Source organism: Amphiprion ocellaris, chromosome 20, assembly GCF_022539595.1.
Source record: "Amphiprion ocellaris isolate individual 3 ecotype Okinawa chromosome 20, ASM2253959v1, whole genome shotgun sequence".
NCBI lineage: Eukaryota > Metazoa > Chordata > Actinopteri > Pomacentridae > Amphiprion > Amphiprion ocellaris.
The window spans coordinates 16,075,967-16,090,705 of NC_072785.1; the positions used below are offsets into that span (position 1 = coordinate 16,075,967).

The following is a 14,739-nucleotide window of genomic DNA, read 5'->3' on the forward strand; positions in this document are numbered from 1 at the left end:
GGAACCAAGGAGGAATTAAAAGATGTAATGCATCAGCAAATACAGTCATAACACCAGCCTTAACCTAACTGACTCTACTTGGTGGTGGCAGTAGCTGTTTAGCAGCTGCTGACAGACAGCTCATTCGCACTGTTGTGGTTGTTGCTTGGCAGACTTGTGTTGCAGTCCTGGTCCTAGAGAGCTATCAGAGCGAGTCTTATTAGGCTGAGTCTGCATGCATGCCCACTATCCACTCCTCACTCCTCTCCACAGCATGATTTAGGATGAGTGAGTGATTAAGCAATGCCTTGCTTTCCTCCTTCATCAAAAACAAACACATGCGCTCACACAAACACACACACACACACACACACACACATGGATATACGACCATCACTTAACAGTTGCCATGACAACGTTCAATACCCCTTCATTCCAAAACACATTGCAGACTTTCTAAAAATAATGTGTTGTCTTTTCTCACAGACCCCTCTCCAGACGACAGCCTTCAGAGCAAATCCTCGTACACTACAAGGTAAGACTGTAGAACCATAGGAGCTAATTGAGGAATTACCTCGAGGGAAATAAACACACGGGGTACGTTAGCCAGCAGCTGATTGAATTTTGTTGCAATCCAAGCATCGGTTGGGGATCTGAGAGAAGGCTAAATGAGACAAACTGAGCCTCAGTGTTGTTGTGTATGCTGAAGCGAGACGTGGAGCATGAAGCCAACATAAATCCAGCAGACTCTCCGTGGGACAGAGAGAGTGAGGATACTGTTGGCAGCGCACAGAGACAGATTAAGGCCATGTCAGCAGCTCCTCCAGCAGCAGAACAGACAGCCAGCTCATGGATGTGACTTTTACAGGGATACAAACAAACTGTATAGATGGAAGAAAGAAGCCCCGTGTATTAAAATTCTCTCATTACAGGACACACAAACAAACTGATATACAAGCAGAAACGCATGCAAATGTCAGTTTGCAGTTTTTATGTGGTTTTGGAGGAGAATACAAAACAAATGCATTGCAAAGAACAGAACAGACTGTCAAGAATTTGATGAAATTCGGGAAACATTCTCGATGTGACATTGTGCAGTTGCATGAGTAAGTGGGCTGATGTGCCTGAAGTCGCCCTCGTCTCTGTAGCCCAGGGCGATGAGCCATTCGATGCTTGGATCTTATGTAACACTAGGGGATGGGCTGTCAGTGGGAAGGAAATCAGGCATTGTGTGATTGATTTCAAAAGCTGACCATTGTGTTGTAACCAGAATCACTCTGTGACAAACAATCCACGACCAAAAGGAAAACACACTGACCTCGTTCAGCAGTAAAATATCCACAGATCACTTTATTTAGGCTCCAGTAAGCACATAACATGTTTTTTTTCTTTAAAGTGTAGGATGGAATCCAGCTTACAAAGAGTGCGTGCTCTTATTAACTCGAATAATAATGTGCGTTTTTTGGTTGAAGGATAACTAGGTGAAGTCATCGCTGTTCAGTAGCAGCCGATAATGATGAGGTAGACAGTGACACACCCAATATACTGTATATACACATCTGGATGTTAAAAAGATAACACTCCAGTGGTCAGTCATGCCAGCTAAAATTACTTACTGCCAGGTAATTCAAAACAGAAACATGTTGAACAACCTGCATAGGGCGGCAAACATACTAAAAAAAGAACCACTATAAATACACCACCTACACAGTCAGTTAACAAACATCACACCTGTGGGCTGGAAAGTACAGACTATGTAGGGATAAAACAGCTCAAAACAACCCTGTTTTTTTTTTTTTTTTAACTTTTCTGTAGGAATTGAACATTAAAAAGTTATAATTTTTCACATTTCTTGATTAAACGAAACCTGATTATAAGTTGCCAATTTGTTTTCTCGTATTGGGGTTCATGAAGTGGAATCCACACACGACATCTCAAGGATGTTCTGTTCATGACATGAAAAAAAGTCAATGCTCTTTCACTGCACATACTATTCAGAGAATATAAAAATAAAATTTTTAAATATAAACTCAGACTAAAGCGATAATAACCACATATCAGCAGCTTGGATTTACAGTTGTATGGTGTTATTATCTAATACTTGGCGCACTGTTGCTAAGTTACGTGGCATTCTGGCCATGAATGTAAATAACAACCAATGATGATACATACAGTGTTATGGCAGCAATAATAATACATACATATTGGACAATGTCAGCACACAGTATCTCTGTATTATTTGTTTTGGGTTGATAAATTAAAAGGAAAATTGTCATCAGTTATTGTTGAATTTGTGTCATTAAGTCTATATAAATATTCATTTCCAGCTTCAGTTCCACATAGATGCTCTGTGTTGGAGAAACACAAGCCACTCTGGTTATTTTCAGCTCTAAAGCCAAGGGAAAACTACATTAGTAGTCGCAACAATGCAGGTAATAAGCATTACTAAGATAAGCAACTATGATACAACCAAACTACTTCACACTAACAATAACTGGAATTTGATAGCCAAGGAACACAGATGTCAGAATTCCTCCAAGATGCCATTCATTTTCAAACACTAAAGGTCACATAACAGTCTATGAGTTAGAGTTTAACAGTCATCAGACGCCTACTGAAATACTCACAACCTCGACTGAGGAGAGCATCACACACCATGTTGAGTAAGGTGCACGTGGACGCCTTAACAGTCATAGATCGCTGAAGAAAGCTATCAGAGAGTATAACAGTTCTTGTCAGTATCTATTGAATATAATTTTAGAAATCTGCTTTGCTTATCTTCAGTAGCTTAAAAGTTAGATAACAAAGTCACTCACAAAAAGTGTAATGTGTAATATCAATTTAAAAAACACACAGTAATGAATAAGAGTAAAGTGATTAGATTTTCTTCTGTAAAATGACATTGCATTGTCTCACAAGTTTTGTTGAGTGTCACTGTGTTCCAGTTAGTTAGAGAGCTGCCCTGCTGGCCACAGTAACCATCACAGTTTGAGTAGTGTGTGATGACTAAATATAATATGCATTGTTTCACAAGTGTGCAACTCTTTTAAGATACATCACAAAGACCACTACAGTCACTGTAATCATTTGAATAGATATATCAAAGCCATTATATACAAAGAGACTCAACAGTTATCCTTAATGCTTTTTGTCAGTTTGAGGCGTTCAGATTATGGGTCCAGACTTAGTAGAGCCAAAGCAGGCTGGCTCAGATTCTCACGGCTTAACAGCAGCATTGCCTGGTAGCTAAACATCCACAGCAAAGAAAATAAACTCTGCGATTGGACGGTCAAATTGAAAAGTTTAACTATACCATACATTCGCTACGCTATGTGCGACCCCACTCACAGAGCAAATGTACAGCAGCTAAAGCCACAATGCTGCAAGTTACACCACCTTATTCCATGGCAACCATGTTGATGATTTGACAGCAACTGCTCAGCAGCTCCCGCTGTGCGCCTCAGTCGGCCTTGTCCTCGCCATTCTTGGCCCACCCTCGGCTCATAGCTGCTACCACGATGCTGTACATGTTGAGCCAGGCTTGACGCAGCGCTGCTGTGTAGGCCTGGCCCAGACTGCACTGCAGCATGTAGAGAAGGGACTCACCCACCACCTGCAGGAGTGACAACAAACAGAACATACACACAGAAAAAATATATTTTCACACAGGTCATTCACTTGTGAAGTCACTTTTTGAGAGTTTCACTATGAAGTGTTGGTCCTACAGCAAATGACTGTGTGTTGACTCCCACTGCCTGATGCTTCCTCCCGAGGTTGAGCAGAAAGTCCTCCAAGGAGTGAAGGTCGTCCAGGTGGCTGACTGCTGCATCGATCACAAGCATCACCTGGGATCAGGGGCACAGACACGAACAGAGTGTTAAAAAGCTGTGCGCAAGTAAAGCTGCAAATGTGTGTATACTTGTAGTGGTCACTGTGGCGAATGGAGCTCACCTTGGTGACATGGTCCAGGAACTCAGGGCTGGAGAGGCAGTCTTGTGTGGAACCACAGTTTGTACTGTAGTGGAAAAGACTGAGGAGCGCAGGGTCCAGCTCAAACAGTCTACCACAGACAAATACCACACTATTCTATAGGTGTATACAGATGGCACGGGTTCAAACATTCACACAGACACAAAATCAATCTATAAATCATACATCTACAAATCTCCCCTGCTAGCGTCTGATTTAGCAGCAGCTGTCTCAAAGTAAATTGTGGATTATTGCAGTCTGTCGCCAAGCAACAAGTAAAGCCTCCGGTCCCTGCATGGCGAAAGTGTACAGCATAAGATCTAGCTTGATTCTCTCTCCACACCTGTGTTACACATACTAAAATGACAGCTACCAAGTAGCAAAACAAAAAACAGTAAGATCCTGTCACTTTTGCTCGAAGTGCTATTTGAAATCATACTAACATAAGGTTATTTGCACATAAGAACAACCTTAAATATTTCTTCTATAAGTTGCTTGACTGTCTTTGCTCCATTTGAGTCATGCTGATTGTGGAAGACTTTACCTGGAAAACATGATGACACCGTGGGGAACTTTGTTCTTGCCTAGGCTCTCCCAGCTGCCTCGTATCAGTTCTTTGTCTTTCCCTGACAGCTTCTCCATCCTCCTTCAGGCTGTGAGCACGAGACAAGTTTTTCTGGAGGGGAAACACACAACTCCTCTACAGGACAAGAAGGCTCAGTTTGAGGAAAGCCATAATGTTTGGGTGAATCCACAGACAAAACTTCTGCCAACCCACCTGAAAAACAAAGTGGAGCATCAAGTGAGCGGAGAACAGCTGATTTACTAACACTGTCTAAGATGTAAAGGAGAGAGGGGGGACATGGCTGCAGGAGAAATGATATCTCAGCTAGAGACACACAATCATACTGTACCTTTCTGAGGTCAGTCTTCTCTCTGAACTTCTTCTGGTGCAGCCGGGCTGTGGGGTCTGTCTGTTTCTGTGTGTGTGTGTGTGTGTGAATGTGAGTGTGTTTATGTGTGCAGGCAGCAGCCTTGCCTGACACTCTGGTGCACTTGTTCTCTCTTTCCCCGGCCCACGGTGCAGTCAGGAAGACAAGTTCTGCCACGCTCTTATCTGTTACACTGGCTGCTATCTCTCTCCCCTTCCCGCTTGCCTCTTGATATGCTCTCTCTCCAGCACTGGGGATATTATTCATGCCACTGAAGGAGAAAAAGAGGGATCTCTCTCTAGTGCTCCAGAGAGGCTGCAGCGAGCCACAGCTCCTCCTGCAGGTGAACCAAGGACTAAAACACACAGAGACTCTCCATGCACACATAGCATGGATTGCACTTAACCAAAAGCTTGGCAATTGGACTTTAACGGCATTAACAAGTTAATACAAATAAATAGGAAATAAAAATGACTAATGAAATAACTAGAAAACCCAACATAAGAATTTTTTCATTGCAATTGCTGCTTTAAAACAGGGGACATCCATTTGAGGCCTGCATAATCTATTCTAGGAAGTGTCCTCATGCAACCCATGCATTTACAAAATTAAATGTGTGGGAATTTTAATATCGCGCAGCGGCTACAATAATAAGAGACCTGAACACGCCACCTTAGCAAAATTATATTGTTCATCTACTAAGCAAGAGCCACTCCTCAAACAGCGTGATCATAACATTCAGCGGACAAGTGTGCAGCCTCTCATTAATCTAAATGAGACGTGTTCGCTCCCTTTCTCTGCCTCCACACACAGATTTAAGGCTGCAGTTTGTTTGAAGAGATGCCACAGCCGTCTGCTCCCTCATGCATTTCATGGATGCAGGTTCCCACTCAGATATTATCTAACAGGTTGGGAGAGATTGGTTTTGTTTTCAGCTGTGCATCAGGGAATCAGAGGTGCACAGCTTTCTCCTGAGGGACTATGAGGTAGAGTGGGGAGGGATACACGGTTCCCATGACAACCTGACAGGATGGAGCCCTTGAAGCTTTGTCATGTGATATTTGCGATTTCAAAGAAGGGACGGTGATTATTTGTTATATTTATGTACATTATGTGACAATTTTTTATTTTTTCTGCTTTTTGTGTCTTCTTAAATATATAAAATTAATTCTATGTATATTTTAATTCCCGGACATTGATGCTAAATACTGTTACAGTCCTGTTTTTATGTCATTTTCTGAAGAGATCAGTCTAGCAGCACAAAATTGATTGTAACATAAGTTACATTTCAAGCTATGCGTTTAATAGTTTTAGATTATGTAGTCAATGACTTTTAATATTGTAATCTGAATTCACATTGACTACAACAGGTAACCAAACGCATGTTCTGTTCTCCATGATGAACTTGTGATTATGTATATATACATATTCAAACATTCCCATGTGGTTTGTAACTTAAAATGATCAGTTGAATTCCTGGCAGTCTGCTGTCAAAGCATAAGAGCACAGCGGAGGCCAGTGTTCAAGAGCATTTGATGTGGATCTGTAGGCTTGGAGGAGACCACTGAACCCGTCTGTGTGAGTGCAGATGCACAGAGAGGATTGTTTATTTAGGTGACAGTGTGGCTGCAGAAATGACTGGGAACTTTAACCAAGCCATCTAAAGAAAAGTGCATGTCAGACGCTTGGTGTTCCTGTGGGACCTGTTCAATTAAAAAACATACATGGATTTGATTTTTTTTTTTTTTACATTACATAAGCAAAAATGCAACTGTGAGCATTGTCTGATACAATATCTCACAACAAAGTTTTGTCATTTTATCATGGCTATTGGAAGCGTCTTGATTTAGCAGCACAAATTAATGTTACAGACAAAGTAGTCTCAACTGGTGTTCTCATTTTGCTCAGTTTATTCTGGTAGCCACGTGTTCATCATCCTCTAAATTATAGTGTTTACATTTCTTAGTGAAATTGTTGTTGTAAAACTAAAAGCTTTTTTATTGCGTATATATACATATATATATATATATACACACACATTTATAGATATATATGCACACATTTGTGAGTGTGCGATCCATATAAAATATTAATTACTTATAAACATATAGTTATAAACTTTTATTTCCTTCCAGTTGTAATCCCTTACATTTTTGATTGTAAAGTCCAGATGTTTTGTAATTTCATAATTTATAGCCGTAGATCTTAAACTATCAAACGTTTTGTACGGATAGTTAGCCGTGACATGAATCATTTTTAAAGACAGTGTTGTTTTCTAGCGGAGAGGCCACAAAAAACTCAGTGCCGCCTGAACCTTTTTGATCATGGCATTTCTTCCCCTTTGGACTTCACGCTCTTCTCTTCCACATCTTCAATTTTCTCCCCGTCGTCTACATTTTCTTCCCTAAATCAGACATGTTGGGATAGAAAATGGCTATATTGTAATTACATCGAACTTTTACTTGGCTACAGTATTTGTCTTTTCTTCACTAAAGACTGCAGGGAAAGCTCAGAAAATTATGTAATGTAATATGACCAAACCACATGAAGTCCTTGGCTCTCCAGCAGCAGTGCTATTCATAATTTTACCGGACACAGTGGTATTACACACTGGATGAACAAAACTTGATATGAATTCTCCCACTGCATACCTGCTATGAATGTCATTTTCAGTGCTGCAGTCATTCAGGTCTGTATCATCCTCAGATCTGAGTGCCTCACCATTTTCTTCAACAAATTGCTCCTTTAGCCCAGCGTTCATCAATGTGCTCCTGTATGTTTGCTCTGCATGGGCCTTTGCGTTCCTCTGCCAGTAAAAGACTCACAGTTACGCTACTGGAGGCGCATGTCATTTACAGATTGAAGTAACGCTTAAAGTTCATGTCACTTACCTGTTTCGCCTGTTCAAACAAATAAGGGCGTTCACTAACTCGAGCTTTCATTGCCCGTAATTCTCTCATGTACTCTCTCATCCTTTGTTGATCAGCCTCCCTTCATGTAAGAGAAGATTATAGTTTTAGCTACTGTGGCAGGCACGTGCGGTTGTTGTGATGTTAGTTGCTAAGGTTGCAAATTTGGCCAAAACTCACCGATGGTGCTGTAGTTTTTCATAAAACACTTCTTTCAAGCTTCTATGTGGGTCCAGCAGCTTTGCATGGAGGGTTACTGTTTTCTTCATGGCTTGCGATCTCAGCTGGTGGTTCCTCATCCAGTCTGCGCTCTCTTCATTCTTAATGTCCCTCAACTCCATCGACTTTCTGTGAAGGTAAAAATAATGTCCTATTTAGTGTGTGGACAACAAATAGACGAAAATGTTACTGTCAGTAGTTCAAAAGTCATGCTAAAACAATCCAACTCACCTGATGGCCATGCTGCGCTTCCTCGTAGCATCTGTGATGTATGTGGGGAGTGTGGCACTGGATATTAAGGCCCCAAGCGACTTGCTTCGACTGAGATTACTCATTTTTGGTGCCTATAGATGGGGAGAAAAAAACGCTTCACATACAGATCCCACTTTTATCAGCTGCAAAATTAACCCTCATCAGTACAGCTGGGGTCCATGCAGACCCCAGGGGTATATAAGTTGTCATATTGTTTTAATTACAAGTTGGATTTTTCAGTCCCTTTAGGTAGTTGTCACCCACCTAGTTGCCATCACATACACCAAAGCTTATTTGATTCCAACCAGGTTTGTGGTGTGTACCCCAGCTGGACTGTGCATCTTTTCTTTATGTATGTTTGTGTTATGTTGCTCTTGTGATGACTGCTTCAGTTCCACTGTGTTTCATTTCAATTCAGGAGTTCTTACACTAATATTGTAAGCAATACACGTTTGTAATCGTCAATAGTAATTTCATTGTTTCTTTCATATTTGTATCTATAGATGACACACGTTTTGGGAAAATATACACTGAGAGGATATGGACAGGTACAGAAATATGAAACAGATGAAATACTACTGGGGTCCAGCTGGACCACAAGTGTACGGATGAAGTAGGTTTTGCCACATGTGCTGATGAGGGTTAAATATGTACTTTGACCACATATGGCATCATATTTTAAATGAAGAATGTATTTAGAAATGAAACCCATTAGGGAGAGGGAAAGTATACATACTGCATTTATAGCATAAACATAATGCAAGCATTATGTCAAATGTAAAAACAGTGCATTGAGCAAAGCAACAGGTGTGCCGTGTTCTTTTTTAGACTAGCACAAATTATGTAATATTTTTAGCCTCAGTCATTTGTTTTAAATGGTGAAATACTTTAAGAGAACTAATAACCAGCATTTCCTGTCGATAAATAGATATATTGTGTAGAAAAACACTATATATTTAGTGAAACTGTGCTTAGTTCTAATGGTTTTTTGTATTTTTCCAATCTCTCTCTCTCTAAAAAATACATTTTAGTCTTTATGCATAGCAACAATTAATGTGAAAACAAATACTGCCAGAAAGTAAACAATGAAAACGATTAATTATAAAATACTTATAACTTTAGGAATTATTTGAGGATCTTTTGACAAGTTTTGAATTATATACCTTACAGAAAAAATCACGCAGGGTACATCTAGGTTTTCCAGTACTGTTATTAACTATAAGCTCATTTTGCACAGTTAGGCGTATAACATTAGTCTGCAAATACTGTAACTGCTCTATGTGTACAGTAGCTTTCACATCTTCAGCTAAATGCAGCTATAAATAGCATTAGCAAAGTCAGAAGAATTTTCCCCAAAATGTCAGACAAGTTTCATAAACTAAAACTCTGGTAATTGGATAATTTCAGGCTGAGTCCCAAGACACATGAAAGGAAGCCAGGAAGAAACTTACACTGATCACAAAGTTTATTTTGCCTTTTTGGATTAGTGTAAATTACTGTAATTCTTACCTAATTACATTTAGATTTATTATTCGTCTCTAATGCTCTTGTGTGAATCATCCACTCAGACAAATTTTGACAACCATATATAGAGATGCCCTTGTGAAATATATGGTTAGTCTCATAAGAAAAGATTTTGCTGCTTGAGCTAAGGGATAAAAAGTGAACAAACATGGTACAACTGTAGATGCGGCACTGTAAAAATGGAATTTGAGTTAAATTTCAGAAATTAAGGAGGTGGAGAAAGCTTGAACTGTGACTGTTTAAAGGAGGGGAACATGCTCTCTTTGAAGATGGCCTGATGTGCATATTTGAAATTCATCCCAATTCCACAACTGAGGGAACTGGTACGAACGACCTCGAAAAAATTACACAAAAGGCATACAAGTGGTTTAACCATACAAATAAATCTTTTCAAACAAATTACTCCCAAAGACACTGACAACGCAGTAAAACGTGACCTGGTCAAATTCCTTTGTCACATTTTATCTGAGTGTTGAGGGACCACAGGAACATGCTGTGTTGTGGAGTTGGCAAGAAGTGTGGGGTAAACATGTGTCTGTACGTGGTGCAATCATCACTGGTACGGACCTTTTTAAGCAAAGATTTCAGGCTGTCAGTGGAACATACAGAACACTGAAGGCTTTAAGAAAGGCAAGCGGTTTGCAATCCTCCTTGAAAAAGGAGGAAGAAGGGTATTGACTTGATAAAATGGTGGGTGGATAAGTCTCGAACCATCCATCAAGCAGAAAAGGTGTGAGAGACTTCAAAAAAAAAAGCGCTGCGAAACTATAACATGAAACCATCTGCGCCTGGTGCGTTGGAGTCCTGACAGAAACACCAGCTCTTTTAGAAAGACATTATCCTTTACATTTATTGTAAAAGATAAAATGTATAACACAAGGTGTATTTAATGTGATAATTTTGAGAAAGTCATACACTAATTCTCAAAATACCACATACTGCTTCTGACAAATCTGCCAACAGTGACAAAAAAAATAGATATAAATCAATCCCTGAAAGTAAACTAAAATAAGCTCATAATGTGATACGTATCTAAGAAAGAGCAACAGTCGTAAGAGAAACCAATGAAAACATTTAATTTCTTTTACCTGTGAGGTTTCTGGGCTCATCCTACTTTGCCTTGCAGGGAGAGCTGAGGTCCTGAGGTTGAAGGGCTGACACCTGGTCACATCTTTACTCTGCGTCTTCTTCAGCGCCTCTGTCTGCAAGGCCTTGTGCAACCTGTGGAAGTTGGGGACCTGATGGATGATTTTTGGCTGGAAGCTCGGCTGCTCATCCAGGAATCCCAGTTTTTCCTTCCTGGTGCGCTCAGCAGTGCGTAGTTTTGTCGAGCTGGTCGAAGTGGGATTCTTCTGCTGCAGTTTTGTCTGAGCGTGGACTTTTCTGCAACCTTCCTCCTGGCCTACACAGATGTACAGTGAAGTAAGACAAAAACTGTAGTGATGTCACTGTTTAAATTGTATTAAAGGTACTTGTACTCTACACATGCATCCAGTATGACACAATATGACATCGGTGTGCCGTACAAACAATTGTTCTGTGTCTTAATTCAAGTGATTCAATCGTGACCCAGTTTATTATTCCTAAAGACAAACGAAACCTTTGAAAATATAATAATAACAGTAAATCTTTTCAATGTTTGCTTTAAAAAATAATGGACGTAAATTAAGTGACTAAAAGAATATATTCATAATTGTATACATAAGCACTACTTCTCACAATCTAAGTAGATCTAGTACTTTCTTTTCCTTTATTTAATATCTGAACTGCAGACATGACCATATTAGATCAAATTTAACTTTGTGAATATTAGATCAGATAACAAATATAACGAGATAACTACTTTGCATTGTCTCATGTTTATGTGGAGGTTTCATGCAGGAGAATGTGCCTACCTTCAGGCTTCTGTGATTATGATTTTCTCTTTTTTCAACCGATTAAATCTAAGGGGCTCAGAGAATATAATGGTTGTTTTTTTTATAACTTTTCTTGAAACTTTTATCTTTTCTTGTGAAATACTGCAGAGTTGTACCTATTCAGGTCTCTTGGGATGAACTGTTCACAACTTACTGGCATAGCTTAGGTGAAAAAGCCTCACAGGTAGACTTTGCACGGCTACAAAGTGTCACAAGCCACAAACATTAAAAGCAAGAGATCTATATATACCTATATTGTATATTCATGTGAATTTAAACTATTATACCAAACCATGAGCCATCTGAAAAGAAAACCCACCTTGTAGCTCAGAGTCTGGCAAGTCCTTCTCGTCTTTGTGAGGAAGTTTTTTAACAGGAGTAACACTGTTTTTCTGATCATGTGAGTCTTGGTTTAACATTGCTACCAGCTTCTCCCTTTTCTCTTTTTCTCTCTCCTGGAAGCGGAAAGGCTTTTGAATGGAGAGCAAGAATTGCCTCCTCTGCTCATGGCTCTGCTTCCTCTCCCTCTCTCTCTGCTCCATCATCTCCTGGTAGATGGGCTGAACAACATGGCTGGGGACAGGGAGGGCACAGAACTTCTGCTGACACTCAGCCTCAGCCTCCTCCTCTTTGGTCAGCTGTGTTGTTTTAGATAAAACTAACCGCTCACACTCTTGAGTCCTGACAGAACAATGCTTCCTGTTTGTTGAAGATACCCAGGCTGGAGAAGATGTGTTAGGTCTCTCAGGCTGTTTAGGACTGTGGGAGGTCTCTTTGTTGGCAAATGTAGAGGCGGATCTCCTCATTTCTACATGTCTGTAAGATAGAAAACATCTTTAGAATAGATCATTTAGAATTAGAACACAACGTAAAAGCAACTTGAGGAAACATACTTGGTCGGATGGTTATGTGTTTTTTGAACATCAGACTCTCTGTCTACATCTGTAGACAGGAGAGCATCCAGGTGAATCCTCTTCTCCAGCTCCTCTGTCTGTCTCCTGTGTGTCTCCTGCAGCTGCTGTCTCAGGGTCTTTCTCAAGGCCTTGAGGTGCAGCTGCAGCATTTGCTCTGATCTGAGTCTATCTTCCACCAAGGTCTCCAGCTTTGGCATATTTCTCTGACCTCTGGTATCAACAAAAAGTATTTAAATAAATAAACTGAGAGAGAAATAAAGAAAGAAAATCAAACACAAAGTCACTAGAGTCTGCGTATTCTTGTAAACAAAAAGAATGCAAACCATTTTGATAATTTATTCATATTTAAAGTAATTTGTCAAGCAAATATATTAAACAGAACAGAGCTTATTATCCTACTGATTGATGAGATTGCTGAAAGAATATGCATTTATCATTCTCCTTTAAGAAATGTTTTAAGCAAAAATTATGTTTAAAATACTATTTTATAATAAATGAATATAAAATTATGGATTTTAAATAAGTATACGTGTGAGTGGTTGTTGGAATTGTTTTTCTTGCTGTTGTAAATGGAGATGGACATTTTTCACTCAGTCTTTCCTTTTGTAGACCAAACCATTATTCAAGCACATAAAAGACTTTCACTTTCAGCACTAATTGTAAGTTGTGAAGATTTACTGCTTTTCTCAATTTCATCTTTACCCTATTATCCCTATAAAGTACTGTCAGAGTGCAGGTTTACTTGTGGTTCTTGAAAGTTCTCAAATGTAGAATGGAACGCAGAACCTTCAGCTATCACGCTCCCCTCATGAGGAAAAAGCCCCCAGTTTGGGTGCAGGAGGCAGATATTATCTCTAGTTTTAAGATTAGACTTAAAACTTTCCTTTCTGATAAAGCTTTTAGTTATGACTTGCTCGGGTGACCCTGAGACATCCCACTGTTATGCTGCTATAGACCAAGGCTGCTCTCATGATGCCCTGAGCGCTTGTCTTCTACTCCCCTTTCCTTTGCTCCCCATATATTTATATGCCAATAATGCATGCCACTAGCTTTGTGTTCTTCTCTGTCCTGTATTTTGTGTTTTGTCCTCTCTGCAGGTATCGCTGGCTTCTGATCTGCAGCTACTGGCCTCAGCTACATCCTCTGTGTTTACTGTCCTCCTAAGCGCTGTTTGTCTGATTTTTATTTGTAATCTCGTACTCTCACCCCTCAATGAGCACCCTCTTCAAAACCTGGTTCTGCCAGTGGTTTCTTCAGATTAAAGGGAGTTTTTTTGCTTCCCAGTATCACCAAAGAGCTTACTCAAAAGGAATTTTTAGATTTGTAAGGTTAGCACTGTCTTCAGCTTACTATGCAAAAGCCTTGAGGTAACTTATGCTGTGAATTGCGAACTATACAAATAAAGCTTATGTGGATTGAACTGAACATCTTTGGGTCTTTAGCCCAGTGCTTGTGACAGAAGCTATTTGAAAACATCCCATGGGTAGCTGGGAAACTAAAATGGTTCATCTTTTTTTTGTATTTTACAGCAAATTAAGTGAAAAAACTAAAGATCAATCAATAATTTCAACAAATAGTGAGTCGCAAGCCTATCTAATATAAAAAATGTACTCACATGAACTTACAAAGTCTCCACCTCCAGTGTGTGTGAACTGTGTAAACCGGTTACTATGGCAACCTCGACTCTCGCAACATGTTTTAGCTAATATCGATTTAGTCACATGCATTTACAGTCAGCTACGCTAAGTTTATTTACTTATTTACTTTTATACACTTACACACACACTTACATTCCGTTTTTTGCCGCTTAAAGGCACATTTTCAGCAAATACAATCAACGGAAGGAAACTTGAAAGTAATAATGCGCTTCCAACCTGAGAACAGACGACTTTCAGGAAGTATTTCTCGTCGCCGAAGCGTCCTCCAAACTCCCAGTAGATATACTACAACTACTACAACTCATTTGTTGAGCTGGCCTAACTGTAAAGTTCTTTTTTTTATGGAATGGAGCAAAGTAATCATCTTTTAAACGCAGTCGGCCGTCTGTTTCGGTAGCATTAGCACTGTTTGTGGACAGAAGCGGCACCGACAGCCGCTGAATGCACCTTCTGTGATTGGACAGGAA

The 14,739-nt window shown here is 39.8% G+C and overlaps 2 protein-coding genes across 5 annotated transcripts; both read right to left on the reverse strand.

Annotated features, from left to right (window-relative positions):
• Window positions 1-1,301: 1,301 nt before the first annotated feature.
• On the reverse strand, window positions 1,302-5,005 carry ngb (neuroglobin). 3 transcript variants are annotated; one of them, XM_023292116.3, is made up of 5 exons: window positions 4,863-5,005; window positions 4,493-4,648; window positions 3,931-4,039; window positions 3,705-3,824; window positions 1,302-3,592 (listed from the first exon to the last, which is right to left on the reverse strand). In XM_023292116.3, the coding sequence occupies exons 2-5, from the start codon at window positions 4,588-4,590 to the stop codon at window positions 3,440-3,442; spliced, it is 480 nt and encodes a 159-aa protein (XP_023147884.1). In that variant the 5' UTR covers window positions 4,591-4,648; window positions 4,863-5,005; the 3' UTR covers window positions 1,302-3,439. The 3 variants fall into 3 exon arrangements, with proteins under 3 accessions (XP_023147884.1, XP_054862067.1, XP_023147883.1); XM_055006092.1 differs by having other exon boundaries at window positions 4,493-4,601; window positions 4,863-5,004; XM_023292115.3 differs by having other exon boundaries at window positions 4,493-4,726; window positions 4,863-5,004.
• A 2,139-nt stretch (window positions 5,006-7,144) lies between these two features.
• fam161b (FAM161 centrosomal protein B) lies at window positions 7,145-14,710 on the reverse strand. 2 transcript variants are annotated; one of them, XM_023292113.3, is made up of 9 exons: window positions 14,489-14,710; window positions 12,594-12,824; window positions 12,020-12,516; window positions 10,873-11,186; window positions 8,240-8,352; window positions 7,970-8,137; window positions 7,772-7,871; window positions 7,532-7,686; window positions 7,145-7,284 (listed from the first exon to the last, which is right to left on the reverse strand). In XM_023292113.3, exons 2-9 carry the CDS (start codon window positions 12,809-12,811, stop codon window positions 7,203-7,205), a joined length of 1,647 nt encoding a protein of 548 aa, XP_023147881.1. In that variant the 5' UTR covers window positions 12,812-12,824; window positions 14,489-14,710; the 3' UTR covers window positions 7,145-7,202. The 2 variants fall into 2 exon arrangements, with proteins under 2 accessions (XP_023147881.1, XP_035813973.1); XM_035958080.2 differs by having other exon boundaries at window positions 12,594-12,827; window positions 14,494-14,709.
• Window positions 14,711-14,739: the final 29 nt, after the last annotated feature.